The sequence below is a fragment of the Meleagris gallopavo genome, chromosome 2 (assembly GCF_905368555.1).
Source record: "Meleagris gallopavo chromosome 2, MGAL_WU_HG_1.1, whole genome shotgun sequence".
NCBI classification, from domain to species: domain Eukaryota; kingdom Metazoa; phylum Chordata; class Aves; order Galliformes; family Phasianidae; genus Meleagris; species Meleagris gallopavo.
Window position 1 is genome coordinate 41,418,632 of NC_139405.1, and position 26,174 is coordinate 41,444,805.

Sequence of the window (26,174 nt, forward strand, 5' to 3'; positions counted from 1 at the left end):
GCTTATTCCAGATTGAGATTGAAGACAACCTTTCTAAAATCAAAATTCCAATAGCGGGGCACGCATACTGCAGCAAGATGACATGCAATCTCTGACTGAACCACCAGATGTTTCTGCAGCTGTATGTGGTGAAGATGGGAAGTACTGCCTTCATCACCCATGAAGACATGGAGTTAACGTGAAATATGTTAAATAACTTGTAAAAAAACAAAGAAACAAAAAAATCCACCACCTACATTTCAAAACAGCTTAAATACTGACCAGTAGCACCATTACATACTGTTAATGGAGGTATCAGTTGTTAAAACAATGTATGGGATAAGACAGACAGTGCCAGAGAAAATGGAAAATTTTCCACACCTTTTACATCCTGCTTCTCTCTGTATCAGAAGATATGTACCACAGTGTAAAAGGAAAAAAATAAAATTCCACTACATATTTTATACCATTTAACAGCAATGCAGATACCAGACAGAAGTCTGATGGAGATTTAAGTTCATGTATCTTAAGACCTTCTTCGTGTATTATTAACCCACTCCACAAAAGCAGGAGCAGACTACTGACTTGCATTCATCAGATCTTGAGCAGCTTTCTCAATAACTGCCAATACTTTGCAGAATATACCAACAGCACATGGCAGTTCTCCACAGATGTCAGGAGCAAGTCTTTAAAAGCTGATACCGCACAAGATTACAGTTTCAAGAACAGACTATGAAATGAGCAAATTTGCTTGGGAAAAAAAAAAAAAAAAAAGCTGCATAGAAGTGAATAACTATGTGAAATAACTTCAAAGCAGTAAATAATTATATATTCAACCCATACACTCTATGACAAGGAAGAACAGATCATTCTGAAAAGTTTCTTGTCCTAGATTGCACAGAGACGTTACGAAAAACTTGTTCTGTTTACAACACATAATTACAACAGAGACTTTTGGATATCATAGTTACATAATTCATAACAAATTCAAAACTTTATGATTATGCTTGCTGTATGACCCAGTTAATAAAGAAAAGCCAGCCAACTGGTGGAGTCCTCCACCTGGTGGCTAGAGTTGCATGTACATTCCATATATCACCAACAGCAGGAGCAGCAGACACTACTCTGAAGGAGCAAAACTCATGTCATACACACAGCTGCATACTGTGCAAAAGATAAGCAGAAAGTACATGAACCTTAATGTATATAAACATTTTTATCCATTTATCTAATACAAAAACTACCACACACTATTTATTTACTTGTTTTCTTTCCTTGATACTTCAGCTATTTTCAGCAGAAGTGCTTGATAAGCTTACTTATTCATTCCCTTCAATATCTCTGCCAATTTCTAGCTCTGAAAAACGCTGAAAAAAACCTGTAGTAGAGCTTTAAATGTTATAATAACTGCATCCACATAATGTTTTCTATTGTTACATCTGTTTGATTTAAAGAAACATTCCTAAGCCAGAATAAAATTATGATCAATATGATGTACGTGACAAACTCAAGGAAAACAGATTTTTCCATTAATATTTTCCACCATGGGCTTATTCAAAAGTGTTCTTTTCATAACACTTAAGCAACTAACTTCCATACCTTGGCAGCAACAATGCTGAGGCCCATTCCATTTTGTTTTTTTAGTGTTACAGTTATAATCTCAGGTTCTTTCCTCAAAGGCTGAGCCTATCAAACAAGAAAAGATGAAACAAGAGAGTTCATGTCAGGCAAAGTAGATTATTTTGCAGAACAGCTAATCTAACATCAAAATTGAAGTTGTTAGAGCAACAGAAGATCTCTACATCTCACCTGAGACAAATATTCCTGGAATTTCACTCTCGAGGTAAAGTCTCTTAATGTTTGATTAATACAGACTCACATCATAAAGCAGTCAAATATTACACCTGTGTTCTTATCAAATATTAGACCTGTGTTACGAATACTGCCACAGTTACACAATCTACCCATTGTATCTCCTTCTCTAATTCGGTTAGGATTCACAATTTTATATGTTAACACATAAAAATGTAACATCTAATGAAACTTCTAATGAAAACTGAAGTTCAGACTCAGCAGAGAAGGATGGTCAGTTTTTAATACTACATCTGGAAGATAATTTTACAAATATATTAAATGGTTAATTAATTTCAAATGTAGAGAGTTAAAGACTTGAAAGAAAAGTTTCAAAAATTTTCATTTCTGAAAGCTCAAAGTGAAATAAAAATCAGTATTGCATAGTCATCTAACAAATGTGTTCTGGACAGAGGAAATGAAGCTTTGAAGTTTTTTTTTTTTAGCAACTATAAGGAAAAGGAAAACTAAGGATTTTTTTTTTTCCCACTGAAAACACAGAAGAAAGTTCTAGATTGCAGCTTATTATTAAGAATTTATTTGCTAACTGTCTGCATAAAATAAAGCAGCCTGCAAATTCGCTTAGAGTAACAATTATTTACACATACATGTCTATATACACTTTTGCCAGTGTTTAAAAGGATTTTCTTCACTGTTTACTCCCAGGGTGAGGGGACATTACAAACAGATTATTATAGGAGAATTTTATCACGCAAAAGCCTAGAAAAACACTGAGCTACAAACAGCTGCAAATAGTTCCTTAAATTCACCAGATCACTCATGAACTACATGTTAACAATGAAGCCTGATCCTCCTAATAAGGATTAAAACTCTTTATGCATAGCACAGTGGCTTGCCAAGAAATCACTATTCAGTTTTCATCATTATTCCCTTAATTAACACTTACTAGCTCAGCATTCTCATGTGACAGGTGACTTTCATAGTCTGCACCTTCAAAGTATATTGTCCACGTGCCTGGTGACCGTGTATGAGGTATTAACCTACAAAAACCTAAAGGAGAAAGTAACGTTAGCATAGCCATGGTATTTGGTCAACAGATTAATTAAGATTAAATAGCCTGACACCAGAAAATAATTAATGGAAGTATTTTTCTTTTTCTAAGTATGTTTATCTTCCAACTTAAATACAACTACGTGCTCCACTGCAATTTTACTATACCTACAAAATCATATACTTCCATAGCTGCTGCTTCTTAGGAGTGTATATTTATCTGAAAACACTAACAGCTCCTAGAAAGAACTGCAAAATACTGCATGTACCAACCAAACTCAAGAGATGTGAAACATCAAGTCATATTTCAGAATATTTCAAGCAACCAGCACTCAGAATATGACAGCACCATGGAAATCTGCTTTGTCGAGTCTAACTAACTTGTGCCAGCCTAAATTTGGCAGAGATTAAACTTGCCTCATTGCAATTCTGTCATTAAAAGTGGGGGTTTGTTTACTGAACAATTTCTAGAACATACAACTTATTGTAAAGCAACAGAACTAACCTCTCTGACAGAGGGGATCCAAAAATTCTTGTAAACCACTTGGAACATTTCTGACAACATCACAGGAATAGCCATCTTCTGGTAAAAGAAAAGGGAGTTGTAAGTCAGGATCCTCTTCCAATTGGACTTCTCTGCCATCACTGCGAGCGAGTTCATCAGCCGTATTTTCTGCAACAGTTACTACATTCTCTATCAGTTCCTAGACAGGAGGTAGAAAGACACTGTTACTATAAAATGATAACTTTCATTAAGGAAAAAAATTAACAGGTAAAAAATACTGAGATTTCAAGAAGATACTTTGAGAAATTGGTTAGGAGATATAAAAGTTCTTTGGTTCCATTTTGTACACAATGGATGCTGCATTGCATTATTTGCCGAGTGCAGTTACAGAATAAAACTCAACAGCGTCTGTTTTTATTCTTTCAAATCATGTGCTAGATGTTTTTACTTGATATGAGAAGTGCATTTGAAAAGCATGTAGTACAGAATATGCATGTGCAGTTGGTAAGCTGGAATCACAGGCAACCTTAAAATTTTGAGAACTTTTTGAGTATACACTGTAAAACTAAGTAAAAAACGTACAACTCGTGTATACCAAGATTTACAGCTCCATTAGGACACAGATACACACAAAGGACCAATGGCATGTAAAGTTCCTTAGTTTGGAAAATTTATTAAAAATGTCTTTAATTTTATATTTATTGTGACCTCAGTGCAACATAAAGGACCCTGTAAGATAGTTATCTGGTTTTAAACTAACACAAACAAAGCAAAATCACTCATGGTGCAGCAAAGAACTGCAGGCTTTACATTTGATGCTCAGCTATTCTGCTTACTATCACAGAAAGGTCTGTGCAACTAGTATGCTTTTCAAAATGTAGCTACTATGGCAGCATATAGTTGCACAGTATGCTCCCTTCCACATTTTCAAAAGGTCCATAAGATTTCAACAGGGTATCTATTATTAGATTGCACGGATAGATAAAATTAATTCACAAGTTAACAAAAATCAAAATCCTAACAAGTTCCCAAGAAGCAGAAGTCCAAGCAACATGCTGTGTTTCTGTATTCTTCTATTCCAGAAGAGTGCACAAGAGCTAGAAGCCTTTTCATCTCTGTCTCTCTAAGCAGCTACTCCATTTTTTTCTGCTACCTTAACCACCATATGCTGGTAAAAAAAAGTTTTAATGTGAAAGTTTTCACTCGTTAAGTTTGTGCTACAAGTTTGTGAAATTAAAAAAAAATATGGGAAATTGTAGAAAAGATCTTACTCATTATTCTCAAGCACTCAGTGTCTTCAAAGTTGCACAATCTGCCTTAGGAACCAAGAAATTACTCATACCTGACTGAGCTGGAAGAATCAATACCTAAAAGCATCTTAACCTCTAGCTAGCAGCATTCCTTCTGGAACAAAACTCCCACAAATGTGTGATTTTCCTAGCACCAAGCTGTAACTGCTACAAGTCATTTATCTGAAACTGCTACAGGTAATACATATAAATTACCAAACTGTACTAATAGCTTTATCAAAGACTCAGGTGTGACTTTTCAGTTTCATTCTTCAGCTTGTTTGGCTTCCAAGACCATCTGAACAATTTGGTCTTGACCCACTTACACTGAAGTGCCACTCTGAACCTGTAAGTCCAGTATAACAATTTTATGACTTGGGCACAACGTAGCACACACTCAAGACAAACTCATGCAAGTGTTCTCACTCAAACGTTCAGTTTCAGCAAGTTTTGAGGAGTAAGTCAAATAAATCCAGTATGTCTTTAGGAAGTGCTCTTTAAGAAGCATAAAAGGTACTAATTTCTAAAATAATTACATCAAACTAAACTATGTAAATGTAAATACATTTGTATTCCTTTGAACAAATTCAAATTCTTGAAATTTTTCAGATTTGACAGAAGCAAATTAGAGTTTGAATGTACATGTCTCTTTCATAGCAAGGAGTCCCACATAACACTTGATCACAACAGGAAAAACTAGCCATACTGTAAATCCTCCTTCTGACACAAAGAAAATCTACAATATTTAGCACTATAGTTCTTTGGAGGTCCCTACAGAAAAATAATAATAAAATATAGAATTCTACCTATCTGTAAGCAGGAAATATATGATATGCTCTTCAGCTAAAGATTTTCTTGATCGATAGCCAATATAAAAAAAAAATAAAAAATCAACTGCACACAGGTTGTAAGTAAACTTAAGACCTTTAGAGCCATTGTATTAGTACCTTTGATTTAATAAATAGATGCATTCATAGTTATGAAAAAATAATCTTTGTAGAGAAAGAATTCAGCTTAGAGCTTAGTGTCACAACTTCACCTCTCCTCTACTACCTTACCTTCTGTAAAGTACAGTGACACCTTTCTGAATTTGCTCAAGATGTACCATGTTATCTTACCTTTCAATGTGATGTATGAGAAGTTTTGGTAATATCCTACTTAGATTTAAGTGAAGTACATACAACGTTGGTGTCAACAAGGAGCTGCTACCACCAATACTGCTTATTGTATGAAGAGAAAATTACTCTGGTTCTTTAGGTAATTACTGCAAATCAATCTACAGTAAGATACTTATTTTTAGCCACAGTTTTCACTTTAAGTCTATATTCCTGAGCTAAGTCAAACAGCACAGCAACTAACAGATGAGACTTACTGTTGGTATAAGTGGTTCATCTGGAGCACAGTGGTAATTCTGCAACAAAGCTTGTAGCTGTAGAGAATTCAACTTGAAGCAAGTGCTGTTAATATTTGGAACATCAGCATGTGAGTACTTGTCCATGGTGAGCAATGTGGTTGCCTGAGGAAAAATAAAACCAAATTTAAATTAGAATGAAACCTTATGTCTTGCTTGTGAAATTTCTTTAGTAAAGAGAGAAGACAAAGTGAGAAGCCAGATATGCTACAAAAGCAATATAAATATACCTGTACCAAACACTAAATCAATAATAAAAAAAAACAAAGCACCTGCATCTGTGAGACATATGAACACTAAACCTACCACAAATCAGGTTATTATTCTGGTAGTATTCTTATCTCTTTTTAGCATAGTTGTAAGCTCAGTGTTATATACAGAAATTGAACAGCATGTTGGCTAAAATAACAACTTTCATTGAAATAAAAATTATATAAAAGTCACTTTAATGTTTTAATATCAATGGTACTGAAAACATGTTTTATATCTTTACAGATATAGAGAATAAATTCCTACAAACTACATTCGCCCACATGCTGTTCATTAGGAATATAAACATACTGTCCAAAAATAGAATTAAGTAGGAAGTATTAGTAAAAAAATAAATACACTTACCTGCACTATTCTGCTTAAGTGGCAATCAGCAGCCAATTCTAAACCCTGTTTTTCTGCCCAGGCCTCAATATGACCCAACTGCTGGCGAACAATAGCTCCCCAATAATGGGAACATAACCCTGAATCTGGGGCCGTAACAAGTCTGTTAAAAAGCCACATGTTGATAAAATGAAACAACTGGGAGAAGAGCTGTATAGTCAGTGCAGCATTCACTCTACATCGTCGCAACAAGGACATAGCTCCAGTCAATGTGTGCAGCACATCATCTACAGAGACAGAACAAAGCAAATCACATTCGCATACTGCAATGTAAATGCTACCCATTTAGACTGTAAATACTAACACATATGGATACCCACTACAGGTTAGTGAATGCTAAGTAGAATCTGTGTGAATTTAAGTCATACACACTTTCAGAAATAAATTTATTGCTTCAAATATATCTTGAACATTTTACAAGATCGAGCAACATTCAATTGAAAGTTGTAATACATCTATTATATAGATTATATACTTCTGAAACAAAAATAAGTAAGGCAAGTGAACAACACACTAGCTACAAAGTGCTCTGCTGGACCTACTACTCACAAACTGGGAAGAGGCTGGAAATGTGAAAGGTGAAGGCAGCTTTGACTGCAGTGTCCCTAAGATGTACATCTTGAGAGAAGCAATATAACTGATAGAATTACAGTCCTGGACCTCAGGAAGCATACTTTGATTCACTTATTCAGCCTGGCTTGTTCAGGTATGAGAGCCTGCCCTAGAGGGCAAAAGTACCCAAGATAGCTGGCTGACCTTTTAGACCAAAGCACGACAACAGTCAATTCTGGTGTGGAGAAGTCAAACACAGCAGAAAACAAGGAATTCCCAACTGAAAGGTATAGAAAGGTGGAAATGGGGATGGGCTGCTTGACAGGAGTATAGAGGCACTGCAAGTATGGCATTTAAAAAGCCAAATACCTGCCAATATTGAAACTAACAGCAAAGGATGCTGCTATTTAGTTCACTAGTATGGAAAGTTAAGAAAAACTATGAGTTTATTGCTAAGTGGAGCCAAGTATCTAGTACAGAGGATTTCTTTTTTTTTATTCTAAAACAACAACAACAAAAAATGCTGAGCATTCGATTTATTTTGTTGTTGCTGTTTAGTTCTCACTAGTAAGGTGCCTGTGCTTTGCAGCAGAGCCTGTGGACATAACAGTAGAAGATGATCAAACAAGGGACCTCTTTACCTAGCTGGACTTACCAGTAGTTTACAAGTCACACCTTAAATGGTTAGGGAATCTGGCTGATATTATCACAAAACTATAATTTTCAAAATACTGTTGCAAGGGTGGAGGATTCTGATCACAAGAAGGAGGCACTGACTCATTTTCAAGAAGGGCAAGAATAAGATTGAGGATCTACAAGGCCAGTCAGCTTAACTTCTACCCCTGGGAAGGTTGTGGGGTAAATTTTTCCACAAGCCAATTTCAAAACATAAGGTGTCTGGGAAGAGGAAGCACCAATTTACCAAAGGCAATTTGTGTGTAACTAGCCTAACTGCCTTCTACAGTAAGAGTAGTGGAAAGGTAACAGCAGTGTATGTTCTCTTGCACTTCAGTCAGACGTTTGTCAGATTCTTCCACATCATCCTAACAGTAAAATCACTGAGATAAGACTGGATAAGCAGCAGATGATAACTCAGCTAGTACATGGTGGATTTGTGGATATAAAGTACAATTTGTAGCCAAATATTAAGTAACTTACTTTATGGACTGATGCTGGGACTGATACTGTTTAATGACTTCATTAATGACTTGGGGAGTCTAATATACTGAAGGTTATTTTGCAGAAGAACCTCAGCAGCCTGGAGTAATGGGCTGACAGGAACTTCATGGAATTCAAGGGCAACTCCAAGTTGTGTTTCTCCAAAAGTACAACTGTGCAATAATATAGGTTGGGTGCTAGCTGTATAGAAATCAGCATTGCATAAAACCACCTAAAAGGTGACCAGTTACATATTAGTCTGTTAAGTTAGCAGCACAGCCATCAGAAGGGAGGGAAGTGATCCTTCCTATCCATTCAGCATCTGCACTGGAGCAGAGCATCCAGTTTGACTCTTTATACTGATTTAATGGAGCAAACTCAGCAGAGACACCAAGATTATTACGGGGCTGGAGGGACAGGCATACACAAGGAAGAAAGAATTACATTTGGTTCATTCCAAGGAAAGAGCAGGCAAAGAACAGAGCTTACTGCTGTCTTCATTTGTCTAATGAGAGGGTTCAGAAACATGTGCCTGTCAAAGATGCACAGTGATAGCACAGAACGACATGTGACAAACAAAAATTGGAACACTAGAAATGCCAACTACATGAGGAAGAAGTATTTTCACTACGAAGGAGGACAAATGTCAAAAGAGGTTATTTGGAAATGCTGTGAAATCTCTATCCTTGAATGTAGATCAAAAACTCAACTGCACAATACTCTGAAAAACATGATCCAGTTGAATCTGTCTTGAGCAAGCGAGGTTGGATTAGATGAGGATTAAATGACATCCAGAAGTTTCCCTATAACCTAAATTACTCTGTGATTTAAAAACCAATACAAACCATTCATATGCCACTACTGTCCTTTCTTATCATCCATATCCATAACAAATTGATTCAAGTAACTCTCAAGGGTTAGGGCAATATATATATATCTTATCATCGTAAGAAGCATTCTATTTATTACTCATTAATTGTATGGTTTAGAATACATAAGAAGAGATCAAGTGGTCTAACCTATTTTAGGCCTTTGTGGATTATTTTCCTCTGGATCATCAAGAAATGCTGGCATGTAGTTATTAAGCTCTGACTGCAGACAGTGAACTAGGTACCTGGAAGGGAGGGGAAAATAAAAAAAGAAAAAAAATTAAAATTTTCTACATGTTTATTATGAATACTTCTCAAGAGAGCTCAGGAAAATTACAAGATTTCTGAGATTGGTCTTATGTATGTGACAACAATGATAAAAGGATAGAGAGACCAGTCAAAACATCTGAAGTGCTCAGATGTATTTCTAAGAGTAACAATAATAATAAACAATAGGAATTTAACAAGGTACTAAATTAATAAGAATTCTGTTTTTCCAAGAAAACATACATATTCAGATTGTAATGTTACTAACAATACATAATCCATTGTAGAACACACTGACAACTTCTACTTATTCTTCCAAAAGGTAGTAAGAAACAGCATATAACATCACGAATGAAACAGACTGCTCAACAATCTGGAGCTTGCAGCAATTGCATCACTTTCATTAAAAGGCTGAATGTAAAACAGACATCCTACAAGAGCAAAAGGATGTGTATAAGCCATTCATGGTACTCTGAGTCTTCTGGATCTGGTCCTGGGCATACAGCTCCAGTTGGCCCTGCTTGAGCATGAAGTTGAACCAGATCACCTCCAGAGGTCCCTGTCAAACTCAGCCATTCTGTGATTCTACAATTCTCTAAACATTAATTTCAGCACTGTAATTACTTGAGCTGACTAGCCTAGGTTGATTTTATCCCAAGCCTGCACCTCTCTCTACACTGTTTTTAAGAAAAACATTGTCCAAATTGGTATTTATGAAAATTATGAAAGGAGTAGGTTTTTAACATAAGTGGAAGTCCTGAAGAGCATAAGGTTCATTACATTACAGGCCCATATTTAGGTCTATATATGTTAGCTATGATCAGTATAACTAATCTTTCCCTATACCTCTATAAAAACCTTAAATTATGCAAAAATGAAAAAATTTAAACAACATTTCTTTAACTAGCACAAAAAAAAAAAAAAGAAAAGCTACAAATTCTCTACATGCCCTGAGATTAAAGCTACGTTAACAAAAAAAAAAAAACAACAAAGCATGTACTATATGAAACTACAGAAACCTAGCACTAAAAATGGTTGTTCTCTCAACACCTTATTTGGGCCAGTTATGAGAATCAAAACCGACCAAACTTCCCCTGCCAAAACAGGAAATCCAAACAGATTTGTATTCTTTTAATGAAGAAACACATGAAAGTAATGCAGATGGAACTCCTTGCACAGTCCAGTGATCGACATTCACAAGATAATATAACTGTACACTGAAGCCTGGTCTCTAAGTTCTCAGATATTTAACAATACAGAAAATACGCTATTGCTATAACTAAAATCTGTGGAAAACGTGACGTTCTTCTAAAAAATAAAGGAATAAAGCTGCCATGTTAACACATAGACTGTTAAGTGAAACAGAAGTACAACAGCCTTACTTGAATGCCATTTGAACCAAGTGTGCCAAAACATCTTGAGCATCCACAGTGATTCGGCTAAGATCACGGTCTTGCTTTACAAAATTCAGTAATTCAGATGCATTTGCCATCCAAAAGGCAAGTGCCCCAGCAATATTCTTCTGTTTCTGTAAGGAGAAAGAAGCAAGAAATAATACAGAGAAATAACTTTTTTCTGAAACAGCAATTTAAGAAGGCTCCAAAAGATAGACCAGTACCTTTTCCCATTTCACCAAACATACCTCAGATACCAGATATTTGCAAAATGTTTATATATAGTACTGCAATTGTTGTGTTAAGTTTAATTTTAACATGTTCTCTGAACACACAGAACTCTGTTAAGTTGCCAATAGCAGTATCAATGAAGCCATGAAATAAGCATCTAGTTACATTGTGCTGAAGAGCTTAAGTCAGTGCAGTATCTGGTAATCTGTGTGCTTTGAAGCACATATTCCCTATTGCCCCCTGCCACCCTGATGCTGCACTCACTGGTTTTGATACCAGATGGTACAGTATCAAGTACTGATCTATCTCACCATCTCCCGACCACAAATGCCAGGCCAGGCAACCTCAGATGAAATCCAAAGAATAGGAACCACAAACAACAAAAAAGGAAAATAAAGGGAAGAAAAAGAACTTTGGTCATTTCATATCCACATTGAAGTGCATTAAGCAGAAATTATGGAATGCCGTAAAAGTTGCAAAGTCAAAAAAGGATTTTAGTACTGCATGTTCCAGTTGCTGAATGAGTGTTATGAACCGTTCAAGTCCAGCTGTTTGAGTATTGTATTTTGATATGGAAGCAGCATGAGAAACTGAGCTAAGCCAACATAGCTAGGATCAGTTCCCAGCAATATATCCTACCTGATCAACCTGGTCTACCTCCTGGAGAAAAACGGACGAAGGAAATCAAACAGAATAGAAGAAAGAAACTTGTGAACAATCATGATAGCTTTAGAAATCAAACACTAAATATGAAGGTACAACACTTACGCTCACAGTTACACACAGACGCATTAATCAGTAGCTATGATGCAGCTGAGCCCCTTTAGAAAAACGAAATTACTTTGATAGGACTAGTAGCACAACAGCTAAGAGCTGCAGTGCCTGTACATCATAATTAATTTAAGGAATGCCCTGTACTAGTTGACATCCCAGACTAGTTGGTTGGCTATTCCACACTCAGTGCACCATAGGCAGCAGGGTAACTAGCTATAAAAGTAAGTGAGCCAGGGAGCTACGTGCCCACACTGCTGCAATGAAGACAATGTACACACACAAATGGGGACAGAAAATCCCCACTAGAAAAAAAAACAAAACAAAAACACAACAGAAAATATAAAAAAAAAACCTACAAACAAATAAAAAACAAAAACACAAAACACATTTAACATAAAACATCTAAACACAGATTAATACGTGGCCTTCCAATTAAGGAACAAAAACAGTGTTTTAAATAACAAATGAAAGAATCAAATTAAATACCACACTAAGCTGCTTAAATACTTGTATGAAAGCTACATTCAGTTGAGTAAACAAAACAAATTTAGAAAAACCCTCCACACACCCACAACAGATATGTCCATCTGATTATTTAAAACTAAGCTCTTCGTTCTTTTGTCTTTCTTATATCAGTCTTCCCCAACCTGCATCACAGCAAACTTAGATGTAAAATACCTGAGGTGTCATTTGCTGTTACTGTTTCAAGTTTAGTATGAATTAATTAAATAAATAAATAGCTACTGCCTTTCTATTTCTTCCCTCTTTCCAATAAAACCAAGGAGCTCTCAACTGACTGAAGACGGGGTGGTTCAGAACAAAATAAAGCATGTGCTCTTTCTGAAAACAGATGTTAAAATTTGCAGAGGATCAGAAATGCTACAGATGATCTGAAAATCAGAATACACAGCATTGAACTGCTTCTATGAATTTTCTATTTCATGTTTTTTATTGGAAACACTGAGCCTTTTCATAGCTCTCTCCAATTTTTACCCTACGCTATGTGAAGTCTTCTATATTATTTACATATGCTAATGCAAGGACTACAGAAAGCCACAAAATCAGTTTGTTCGCAGATGATTTCTTGAGTTATTTCAGAAAGCTGCCAAGTCTCCTTATGATCTAAGGCAGACAAAATTAAACATAAAAACTCTGATATTTCTAGTACAATACAAGATTTGTGCACTCTTCCTTTATTTCTGCTTTGTTTCAGGTGCATCTGTACCCTTGCCCCATATCTGTCTTCTCCATCTTTTATACCCTCAATGCAGGTATGCTTTACAGCAAAGATAAATAAAAAAACCCACTTGTGATATAGAAAGTTATCACACAGTTATTTAACTGTGACAATCAGTCAATGTAAACACTTATTCTACAGCCTAGATCAAGTAATATGACTGAATTTAGCTAGTGCTGTTTATAATCCTACAAGGTAGGTCCAAAATGCTAACTTCTTCCTGGTCAATTTTACAGTTACAGGATAAAATCATCTAGGTCAGAAAAGACCTTCAAGATCACCTAGCTTAAGCATCAGAATCAATTAAACTTTTTATTTTATTTTATTGTCTGCAGTGAATATGAAGGCTAAGGAACTGATGTTCTACTCTTTCAGTGCATTTGTCCTTTCCCATTTCCCACCTCCACTCGTCACCAGCTCCTTCAGTATGGGATTTGGAAGGAGCTTATCTCAATTTTCTTCCATTTCAAACTAGAGCTCTCTTCAGTTTATTTCTTGAAACTAGATAGCCTCTTTCACAAATTCCGCTACCACGTTCCTTGTTGATGTCTTCCCTAAACTTCATGTTGGAGATTAGACTACAGCTACAGAGATGAAAGGCTGAAGAAATGGCTTTTCAGAATGGATAGACCAGACAGGCACTTGTATTTAATAATTTCAGGATGCTATCAGCAGGATTACATAGAAAACATTTACAACAACAAGGCTCGACTTGATTTGGGAAGTCATTCTCAATACTGTAAATTACTGTTTTCACAGTTATTCCATTTTCTAGCTTTATTTTCTTTTTTGAAAACTGATATTTGAGCTTGCTTCTCTAGTATCTTCTAGCAGCTATGCAGTTATCCATTTTTAGTTGAAGACAAAGAAAACACAGAACTTCATCTTTATTTTCCCACTGTCCCCGTACCCCTTTCACTCCATATCTTTTGAGCCATTGCTACTAGTTTATACCAGTTGCATAAACTGAGTCATTTTCTTTGATTCAGTCCTGTAACTTCCAGATTATATTTGAAGCCTACCACTTCAGTGTATTTCTTCATCCTTCCAAATAAATTGCTTACGTACAAACTCTTTGCATTTCATGTTCTCAACTACAGTCACAACCTACCCTCTGACATAACACATTCACTCTTCCATTAGTAGATAATATCAGAATTACTTTCTGCTGTAGAAATTAACTCTTGATTCCATCTCAATTTTATACAATATCATTTTACGATGGCATCAAAACTCAAAGCAGTTAACTAGTTCTTCATTTCATATTCTAAGCACCTTTCAACCTCTTATCAACTTCAAAACGTATATGAAAGGCTATTTTTTTTTTCTTCCTATACATTGTCTTTAGCACTGGCATTCTCTCCCACTCTTACTTGTGAAATGTGCGTGCCTGTTGCAACTGTTTACAGAACTATCTAATTACAACATCCTCCTCTTGAGAACTCCACTAAATCTTTCCAAAATCTGAACAAAAGATGAACAGTTCTGCTTTGCTATGACCTTCAGGCCACTGTTTTGATGTTTACTTTCCTCTTCTCCCTTAAATCAACTTCTTGTCTAACATTTGCCTCATGAATTCCTTACGGCAGGATTAATGCATTTGTCATGCTTGTACAGGGGCTAGCACAGTAGAGTCCTTGTTTTTATTGGTGACTATGGCAGTTTTTTTTTTTTTTGCCACAAATATGTGTGTTTTAGTAATAAAAAATATATTTCACTTTTTCCTATGAGGAAAGCCTGCAGAGAAAGACATTAGAATAATTAATTAGAAAGGATATCTGAAATAACATTGCTGTTTTGGGAAATGACTACTACACTCTATCAACATTTCAATGATGCAGGGTATCATCTAATTTCATTACAATCCAGTAGATCTTATTCCATAGTCCTACTCAAAACAGAACTTCCTCTGTACCTCTATAACACTCTTCCATAGAATAGCAATAACAACATACCATGAATAAGATACTGGAACATTTGAGAACTTATTTTTCTCTTTATAGGGCAATTGGTTCAGCTTTATTACCATTTTTGTGGTTACAGAAGTTGTAAAAGCAAGATCAAAATTCAATTGTTACACTTCTTTTTAATACATTCATTTCACACATCAACCACTGCAAACACCCCACAACTCTTCAGTAAGTATATCCAACTTATTTCACAAGAGCTCACAGCAAGAGATTTTATCTTGTAAAGAACAGAAGAACAACTTCTTGTCACAGAACATACCTTCAGAGTAACAGTCCCTCCCTGGCCTCCCACACTGCCCAGGAGTTTCTTACAACTCAACAACAATGACTAATGTAGTCATTGACACAAAACAAGCGTTCACATGGGAAATCAGTACAGTCTGACTGCACTGATCAATTAAACCCTAAGAAAAAGACTAAGGTTAGCAGATAATCTGCAACATACTTAAATCCCTTGACATATTTTTGCACAGAAACTCACCTGTATGACTCCTTCCATCATATTCACCATCTTGTTGACTATTGCAATAACTTTGTGAGTACGCTCAGTAGGAGTGATGTCAGGTCTGTACTGGCTTGACAATACATACCGACATGTCATATACAAAACATATGTGGGTGACAGTTTAAAATGAACTGTCGAGCTATTTGTGTAATTTATAATGGCAGATAAAAAGGCATCTTCAGCTGTGGAGAAGGAAGAAAAGAACAACATGCTAATAAAGCCAAAAGACAGGGATAAAATTAAATAATATCATAACTTGTGTTGGAGGGTATTTTTGTTTTTGAGGAGAAAAATAAGGAAAAGGGAACAAAATACAGAAATTCTAAATTAACCACCTACTATATGCTACAGTTACTTAAGCATAATAATATGCTACAGTTACTTAAGCATAATAATAGACACAAAGCTAGAAAGCCTGATCATTGGGAAACATTTTTATATTATTTTCTACCTCTGTTGAAAATGTATATCTTCAAGGGAGCAGGAAAACTCAAAGTTCCACTTATAATAAGAGAGCTTAATTAGAGTGTATTTGATTCTTTAGACTATCAAAAATTTCTCTTTTTTTGCTTACAAGTCTACTTAGTTTCAAACATGTGAAGTCTGGACATTCTCTGATATGGTGTTTTTCTACCAAATCTGGAACCTCAAAAATGGGAGCACATTAAGACAACACAAATTTAAGTACTAAATGAAAATTTGATCTTTCAGCACATTTTGTATAATGTGGATTTTGACTATGATGTAATTGAGTATCCATGACATGGAGGACTCCATATTAATGAATTAACTCAATGTACACTTTAGGAGGTCGAATTTCCCCTCACCACACCCCAAAGAAATTTGAATATATAAAGATAGCAAATGCAACTAGAAATTACGGTTGTACCAAACTCACCTCAATATCAGTACCTCCTCACCCTCCCCAGATAAATCAATTTCATTAGTGGATAAACCATCATCTGTTCAATAGTTTTTAATGGTTATTTAAATGACATTTGAGTTTTCAAACTGTTTGAAATATTGCACTACAAAGAAAATGTGTCAACAACTATGTGTTTATAATATCACAATTTACTCACAGCTTTCCCTGAATTCAATACTGGCAGGTAGGATCAGTTCTGGTCCATGGGTATCCTGAGATCTACAGGAGGAAGACAAAAACTGATAAAACAATCCACATGGGTGATATTAAATCCATTGTAATAGATTTCTCCAACACTGGTACTGATGCTGATAAAAACATCTTTCCCCAAAACATTCCTTTTCTTTACCTATCCTCTAGAATCATTGCAGCAATATCTGCCCACAACAGATCACAATACAGAACTGAACTGTGGAGTTTGCATTATTGATGAATGTCCTGTTTTGCACTATATCACAGACTGATAGGATCAGTTTGCTATCTGCTGTTGACAGGATTCAAATAACAGATTATTCATTGACACATGAAAGAAAGTGAATGAAGCTTCACCTGGAGAACCAGCTCTGTTACAAAAATAATGTACTTTGCTACATTTAATACCATCCAACACGGATATGAACTTAGTCAACTTATTTGTCCTTTTTTTTCCGGCAAGGGAACAGAACCTCTAACTGCATACAGCTATTGCTATGCAACAAAGACACAGAAGTCCTTCTGACAGCCTCACAACTACTTCTTCACTTAAGATGACTGAAGTGTTCTTTCTAACCAATATCTATTAAAGAATTCATTAAGGATAAACAAACAAACAAAAAAATCTGTCTTTCTGGTGTCTAGGAAGGTTAAGCACACAATTCATTCTTCTCAAAAAAAAATATATATTGATTGAACTGTTTTCTGAATTTAGACATATTTTTAGGAAAAAACACAGAAGCTTGAGAATTTTGGCATGTAATAATCATTTTAATCACATATAACACCACAGGCAGCTTTCTACTAGAAACAGATACAATAATCTATTTACTTTAGCTCCATTAACAAGGTTTTCCTTCAATTAAGCTATCATTTTCTGAGTTTCCTAAACACATGTAAAGAAACACCAACTTTTGCAATAAGAAATTTAAGTTAAAACAACTCTGTGATACAACGTAAACCAACTTGCTTTGTTACTTTGCTACCAGATATATTTGAGGTACCTTTGAGGCACCTACTTCTTTTATAGAACACTACAGACTGAATGGAAATGAATTTTACTGAGCTAAAATGGCCTGAAAGTCTAGTTGGGGTATGCCTTGGAAGGGCACAGAATATTACTTAGGGTCTGTTTCCTCTAATAAGCATGGTATGAGGTAATATACTACTCTTTAACACTGCTGATGCAGTATTTCCCATTACGAGAAGTAACAGATTATACATTTCCTACCTGCTTTCCTGTCTGCGATAATCTTGCTGCTGTTCTATTCTTATCATGGGTTTCACCATTCCTCGCTCAGCTGTGCTGGATGCTGATGATGTTCTGTCACCATCAAGCCTGCTGGTGCTCTAATTCAGAACAGTGAGACAGGTGTTTAGCACGGAGACATAGGATTAGTCAGCATTCATGCTTGGCACTATTGAAACAAAGTGCCATTATGAAGCCTTGATAAGTTATGGCAAGAGAGAGAAGAATGCAGCACACAATACAGTAACTCAATAAGGTATTTTTGTCAAAAACACAGATGAGCACGTCTGCAAATCAAAAGATCCTGGATGGCCAGCTAGAAGCAGCTTTTTGTTAATGTATTATCACAATATAAATAAACTTTGAATATCCTTAATTAAAAGTTTCACAGATATCAGAACAAAGAAAGATAGTTCTCATCAACAAAATTAAACTTATTTACAGATTTAAAACTAGTTATATTCCCCTATCTCTGTTTTGGCTGTAGCTCCAGGTGCTTACACTACTGATCCATGACATAGCTTCTCCTTTCCTTACAGAAAAATCTGATCTGGCAGACAGCATATAATTTTCCAGGATAAGAACGGACAACTCAAATCATATAAGTTTTACATATAAGTTGATTTTATTCAGTGCTGAGAAAGATTTTAATTTATGCTTTCCAATTGCATGCCAAATCCTATCAGGAAGAGGAATAAAAACACTGCTTTAAGCAGTGAAAGTTTTAGCAATTATTTTTCAGTATAAACAATTAAAAACAAGTATCAACAAAATATGAAGGGCTTCTGCATTTTCTAAGAAATTCCCACAACTAAATAATTGGAATCAAGAAAACTGATCAAAAACGTGAGGATTTAAACAAGAGTTTGAATGTTATTTTTTTCAGTACTGACATATCAAACTGTAAATGACTTTTCATCACTAAGTCTCAAAGAACTATAACGAACTGATCATTGCTCCAATTCCAAATAAAAACAGTCATAAGAGCAACTGTTAAAAAAACAGAGATACTCCAGCAATTTAACAAGAGGTACAGTTTGAAAATCTGCCTGACAGTTCAAAATCATTAAATCTCCCCAAGCTCCATAGGTCCACTAAAGTATTTCTCCTGTGAATTTAAAAAGAATATGAGACATGTTATTTAGTATCGTGCACGTCAGAAACTCCAAGTCTGACCAATTTTGAGACATTTTAGTATTTCATATTGTTTTTGTTGTTTTTTTTTTTTCCTTCTTTCCTCAAAATGTCACTGAGCAAATTCTTATCATTTAAAAAACACATCTGAGATGCAAGGAAGTATTACCACAGTCAAAGCTACAAAGGAGAAAAACTGAATCGGAAATCTGTGACAGAAAAAAAAAAGATGACAAACAAGGTAAAAGCTATCAGAGTATTATTAATGCCTGCACTGTCATACCATTAAGTTTCTTTACAAGTATTTCAATCTCATAATGGCAGTAATAAAACAAAAGAAAAAGTCCTTTCTGTGAGGACTGCTATATTCCACGCTGCTGAAATCATCTTTCCTTTCATCTGTGGCAATGCAATTAGAGCAGACATAAACTATTGTGTCATTTTACTCAGTTTGTTTACTCTTGGAAAATGCAACTTTGGCACAGCATGTATTAACAGAAAGACAATGTAAAAAGAAAGAAAAAAAGAGATGATCACCTCATAAAATGTTTATAACTATGACTGCAGAGACTGTTTCTTTGATCAGTGTGTATAAGAGCTCTATTGAAATCAACAGTCACATCCATTAAATTTTAAAAGCCCAGTTAAACGTAACATTGAACACTTTCATGTTTCATATAAAACACTTATTTGCCCTATAACAAATGCCAAAGTCACAGGTTACATATATGAGATGTTAATAAAACATTTCTAACATGGATCTATCTCTACCCACACGTCCTCTGATTAATCAGATTATTCTAGGCTTGAGCAGTTTCCCTTTCTGAGAGAAAAAAAGTTACTATTCCTGGCACAGAATGCATGCCAAATGCCTATTTGAAAAACTGAATGGTACTGTGGAGAAAAAATAAATAAGTGTGCATGATAATTAATCCAATCAAAAGAGTAAATGGCTGAGGGAGAATGACAGGCAGCACTTTCTCAAATACTACTGATAATATAATTTTGACCTAACATGAAGTTTCATTATTTATTATTGATTTATAATCTGATACCTTGCTTGCTGGTAATGCCGTTCCACTGTGAACATCTCCCTCCAGATCAAAGGTAGTTTCCTGAACGGCTCTAAAAGACAACATTTGAAGCACTTCTTAGAAATTGTATGAGTAAACAAATAGCAAGGGATAGAGTAGCTAAAATTGTTAAATTAAAATTCAAAGAGGGATACTGTGATACCTGTTCACATCACTTTTAAAAACACTGTATCAATTCTGTATATAAAGAACATTACAAGAACTTACACAGATCATTTTATTTGACAAAACAAATTTTTAGTTACATTTCTCCCTGATTAAGTGAGAAAAAGAAAAGCCACTGAAATATTGTGTGTGTGTTACATATTTACTGCAATAAACTTGCTGCAAGTTTTTACCTGGATCCTCAGCATTATATGTATTAAAAACTATTAATGTACATCATTCATAAAACCACAGTAGTGCATTTTATTACCTGCTTATGCTAAAGAACAAAGATTGTAAAATATTTGATTGTTCAAGCTGCAATATCCCTTTGACAGAGATTTCACAGTCCACACAAAGTAGACTGGAGTAGTACAGTGCTTTATTGATCTGCAGGCTAGATGCAGAGGAAATTTAAGATTTTAGCAGAAGTATCATGTTACTGTTAAATACCCAGAAGTCTGTCTGGAGTCATCTCCTATATACTGCAAACTGAGCTTTATTTCACAAACTTCCAGTACTTACTGGAAGCATTTAAAGAAGAGGAAGACAGGTTTTTTACTGAGCAGTCAGTGATAGCACAAGCAGGAATTGTTTCAAACAAGAAGAGGAGAAATTTAGATTAAATATTAGGAGGAAATTCTTTATTCAGAGGAAGGTGAGGCGTTGACACAGGCTGCCCAGAGAAGTTGTGCATACACCATCCCTGGAGGTGTTCAAGGCCAGATTGGATGGGGTCCTGTACAGCCTGATCTAATGGGAGAGCAACCCTACCTACACAAGGAGCTTAGATTTGGGTGTGCCTGAGGGTCCCTTGCAGTCCAACCTATTCTAATGAATGGCGTGACTGAAGACGTGTAGACTTCTAAAATTTTACTGATTGTAAATGAAAGAACATCTGTGGCAAAGGGCTGCTTCCCATAGCTAGAAGGAAGCAAATCACTGGATATCCTGGCACTCTGATTTAAGGAAATTGATTTTATTTCCAAATTTTTGAATGGTTGGTACATTCCACGTAATGTTCCATGCATTCCATTCCATGCATTATCTTCCAAAAACTCACTGTAATTTTCTTGGACTTCAGAATGGATGAAGGGCTTATCTTTCACTCCTTATGAAGAACAGGAAAAACACCTCCAACTTTTTTTTTTTTTTTTTTTTTTTTAAACAAGAAGCACAAAATACTTCCACATCACAATAAAGTGAAGAAAAATAATATTTAAAATAGACATCTGTTAACTCAGCACACTGACCAGAAAATACTCATTGTTCTCCAAGCCACATTTTTCATTTCTAAGTGACTGCACACTATCATAGTAGTTTCATTTTGATCCTGACAGGATGAACAATATGACACGTTTATTTCATGCCATACATTTTGATATTAAGGTTGTTTCTACTAACCATTTTTATAGCCACTGAAGTGAACGCAAGTCATTAAAATCATAACCAATATTTTCATTATGCACTTATTAAAAAGATGAATGTAGAGAAACAGTAAGATGCCCTTCTGTACTGTTAGTCCTTGCAACACAGAAACTAGGTGATAAGTAATCACGCTGTAAAAATGGTTGGCATTTTGAAACATTTGGCTCCTCACTTAATCTGAGTATTTCATATTGAGACTGATGCCTGCTAATCCTAAAAAAAATCACAAGGTGGAGCTCAAGTATTGAAATAGCTATTATATGGTTAATATTTAAAAGCAGTTACTTGGAACTCATTTAAACTCATGCTCTAATCAACTGCCATTTATAACACTCCCATCTTTTGTTTTCCCAGGGCTCATTATTGTACTCACCCAGCTTTGTGCCTTGGACCTTTGACCATAAGGCTTGCATCAATAGGTCTTTTAGGAATAATATGGTCCTGAGTGGGATCCACAAACTTAAACACATGAGATGACCCAAACTGAACCTTCATTCCACTTTGCAGCATAGTGGTTTCTGAAATACGCTGACCTTCTACGTATGTTTCCGCATCAATGTTTCTTGGGGTTACAGTAACAACTCCATCCATATTAGTGAGATCACAATGATGAGGCTGAATTCCTGGACCAAATAACTACAAACAGAAACCATTAACATGAAATAAATTACATATATAGCAGCAGAGATTAAAATGGTAGGATGGAGCTACAGCATAGCCTATTTGCAGACTAGTAGCATAACTTTGCTTGCTAAAGAAACCTAACACCCTCAGCTTTTCCTCATAGGAGAGATGCTCCAACTCTCAGTCTGACATCTGTGTCTGCTTTTTCTCCATACCTGAATGGAATTGTCATCAAATTTTTCAGTTCCAACTTCAGTGACACTTAATTGTAGACGATAAAGCTTTGGTTTATCTCTGGAGTCAGAACCATCTGTGGAACAAATGACAAATATTAATTTGCAAGTTATTTAAGCTCAAATGCACAATAATTATCTTCCAGAAACTTAGAGTAACAGTATTCATGAATTTAAAAAAAAAAGCAACAACAAAAATTTGAGTGACATTCATTCAAGATTTGTTGTGTACTTTTAAGTTGTTCAGCAGAGCCTAAAAACAGGAAAAGTAAACAGGGCCCTGGCAACAGAGTGCTGTTATCTGCAAGTACAAAGAGCAAAGTAATCAGAAACTACTGTTCTGAACATACTGTGAAAAGCCTTGTCTATTTCCTTTGATAGTTGAAGTAATACAATTTTTGTTAACCTCTTAAGATTTCAGATACACAAATATGATTTAAAATTACTTTGAGAATAACTGGAAAAAAATCTGTATATACTGCAGTAAGAATACTTAGTTTTCAGTAAAAGCACAGACTATCAGCAACATCTACTATCAAGAAGTGACATGCTAAATTGTTTCCTATTCACAAAATATTGAGATAGGGTAACAAGAAATGAAAATCTTAAAATTCTTGTTTTTAAATCTACAACAGCTTTAGTATTGATATACTGGACTGTAGCACTCCTGAGCCTTGTCCTATCGATCCATATTTTCACCTTAAAAGAAAATGTGGTCAACGACAAAATTCATCTTCCTCCTCACATTCCCCCCGAGTATATTCACCAAATAAAACATAGCGGGATACTCAAGAAGCTACATAGGATTTAGTTGTTGTCTTCACAGGCTAACATAGATGGATTTTGGCATATAAATAAATCCTTCCCACTACTCAGAAAATGCTTAAGATACTAAACCAATACTATTACTTCTGACTTCAGTCATTTTCTTCCTCCAAAAGGAGGATGCAAAAAGAAGGCTGCAGAAAAGACTTACTTAACCGTGGACATAAAGAATGGTTTACAGTAATCCCTCCAAAATATCAGATAGTATTATTAAAGCTATGGCCCACACAGCGATACTGTTTTCAGAAGGATGCTAGCCATTTTCAAATTTTAAATGAAAATCAATATAAACAGAACCCCCATAAATCTGATTTTTAGCTCCCAGCATTAACGTTTATTAAAGAAAGAACACATGCAATTTAACCATAAGATTTCACTTAATCTATGAAGCGACTGAATCAGCCTTCAATGAAAAACATTCACGTGAATAACAGTCAACAACACAGTTAAAACGTAACAGTTAAAAACACTGATAAAAGCAGAAGATACAAAGAAAGTAAAGCAACAGGATGAAAATACAAAACAGAAACAGAACAGAACACTTGAAGTGAATGGGAGGGGAGTGAATCATCAATATGGCTTTAAAGTGTATGGATACAGCAAAAGTGTAACACGTGCTCCTAGCAATATACTTCTGGGGTGCTGTGAAGTTAGTGGGACATAAAGACAACAGGCAGTTCACAGAGTAGCATTCTAAATATCAAAATTACGTGCTGACACAACAGTAAACACCCATTACTGAACAAATTTAGAATCACTGCCATAAAATAGTAGCATGTCATCATCCATCAAGAAAATAATATTAAACATTGAGAGCAGTCAGCCCTCTAAACTTTTTTTTTTTTTTTTTTTTTTTAAAGGTACAGGGATAAAACTCTTTTTATACTCAATATTTAAATCTACAGACATGCATCCAGTAAGACTGTATACTAAACATGGTAATACTAACACTATCTTCAGCAATTCAAACAGTGGGCATTTTTAAATTACTTAACAATGCTACTTAGAGATTATACATCTGCACCTTCAACATCATCCAGTCTTATTATGCAGTCTTGTAATACACAACTAAATTCATTTGGCTGCTTAACCCCAATTCTTGTTACTGTGTCTCCCCAAAACCCACACATCAAAACCTAGAGTCTCTTTCATTTATTTCTTACATAATTCAAAACTCACATTTTCTCCCTCTACCCACATTCCAGTTTTAAAGGATTGTCATCCAAAAGACTCAGCTTAGAATAAATTTTGAAGAGAATTATTGTAAGTTCTGTAAAGGAAGAAATGTCTCTAAAAAAAGACCATTTTGCTCTGGGGCAGGGGAGGAACGTAAAAGGAAGGAAAAAAATCGCTGTATGCAGTCACGCAAAGTCCTGTATTTCCTGATTTTTGACAGCTAGATGCTCATCTAAATGTTGAGCAGAATGCATTCCTCAGAACACACTACAGCAGGCTGCATTTCTGCCCTATGTGTGGCAAAGCCCAAATGACCAAAGTCCAAGAAGGCTGTTGTTAGCCTCTAAGGTTCAAACTTCAACACTTCTGCTCATTTGAAAAGGAGACGCACATGATTTAAGTCATGTATCTTGAGATACAGAAGTTGTACAGTAAAAATAGTAGTACAAGGTTTTACAAGTATTCTAACAGAATAATTATTTCCTTTTAATACAGAAATTTGAAAGGTCAAAGTTCTCAGAAAGATGGGCATTAACAAACAATACTAGAAAAGAAGCAAAAGGTATAAAGAAAATGTATGAATCCTATCCAAAACGTACGTGTTGTACGTATGCATAAGGAAATGTGGCCGGTATCCGACTTATGACATCCATGACTAAACAACACAAGCAGAGCTAAATAGGTGCAGGAAATATCTAGTGGTTTTAGTTGGTTGCTTTTTGTTATTTTGGTTTTAAGTCTAAAAAATTAAATAGGAACATCTGCCTCCCAGACACAAGCTGAAGAACTGAGGATGATAAATGAAGCAGCTGAGTTAACCATACGTTAAACTTATCTGCCTAACAAAGTTTTACCCAGTAGCACTACAGGCTTCAAATCAATTTAGTACAGTTGGAATTTGAAGAGAGTTTCAGAAGTTGTTTTTTCCCCCATGATAGAAGTACACATGCATAGAAACATACACATCTGTGTATACCGCCTATCAAAGGTTGCAATCTTTTATTTCAGAAGTTAATCCCCAATTGGAAAGGAGATCTCAAGTCCAAAGACAATGCACGGACAGTGACTTACAAAAAAGGGTTTTTAAAAAACACTTCAAAGCACAATGTACAATGAGATGCATCATAAACTACTCTTCACCTATACTCACTAATGAAATTGTTTATACAAAATCTGTTAAAACTGTGGTGTGCTATCACTCTCTAATACAGTTTTCATGGTTTGCTTTATGCAGTTAAGATTCAATACTGCACTTCAAGTAGTACCATGAAAATGTGCGGTGAGCAGAACTGAACAATCACTTGTAGTAAATTAACTCAGGGATTCTAAACATAAATATACACTTTTATGCAACAGAAAAAGACAATAAAGGCCTCCCTTCGTAGATACTGCTTTCTACTGCAGTAATTCACCACTAGAAGGTGAATCCTACACAACTTTGGAGATGGTTTCAAATTGATTTTGCTAATCCAGCGCTTGAAATTATTCAGTGA

General features: G+C 35.3%; 1 protein-coding gene across 18 annotated transcripts in view; it reads right to left on the reverse strand.

The window, feature by feature from the left end:
• AFDN (afadin, adherens junction formation factor) overlaps window positions 1-26,174 on the reverse strand; it is a 111,620-nt gene that overhangs the window by 35,736 nt on the left and 49,710 nt on the right. For 12 of the 18 annotated variants that reach the window (XR_014882156.1, XM_085219833.1, XM_085219844.1 and 9 more), the window contains 14 exons: window positions 22,663-22,757; window positions 22,197-22,459; window positions 20,213-20,282; window positions 18,006-18,124; window positions 16,740-16,801; window positions 15,634-15,839; window positions 11,811-11,831; window positions 10,929-11,074; window positions 9,430-9,524; window positions 6,662-6,927; window positions 6,008-6,151; window positions 3,347-3,545; window positions 2,738-2,841; window positions 1,579-1,665 (listed from right to left, as the gene is read on the reverse strand). Coding sequence is in view for 17 of the 18 variants with exons in the window: in XM_085219833.1 (XP_085075959.1) it covers window positions 1,579-1,665; window positions 2,738-2,841; window positions 3,347-3,545; window positions 6,008-6,151; window positions 6,662-6,927; window positions 9,430-9,524; window positions 10,929-11,074; window positions 11,811-11,831; window positions 15,634-15,839; window positions 16,740-16,801; window positions 18,006-18,124; window positions 20,213-20,282; window positions 22,197-22,459; window positions 22,663-22,757 (1,877 nt within the window). In the remaining variant the exon portion in view is untranslated. The remainder of the gene's footprint in view (window positions 1-1,578; window positions 1,666-2,737; window positions 2,842-3,346; window positions 3,546-6,007; window positions 6,152-6,661; window positions 6,928-9,429; window positions 9,525-10,928; window positions 11,075-11,810; window positions 11,832-15,633; window positions 15,840-16,739; window positions 16,802-18,005; window positions 18,125-20,212; window positions 20,283-22,196; window positions 22,460-22,662; window positions 22,758-26,174) is intronic. The other 6 variants (XM_085219835.1, XM_085219840.1, XM_085219839.1 and 3 more) reach the window with 1 other exon arrangement.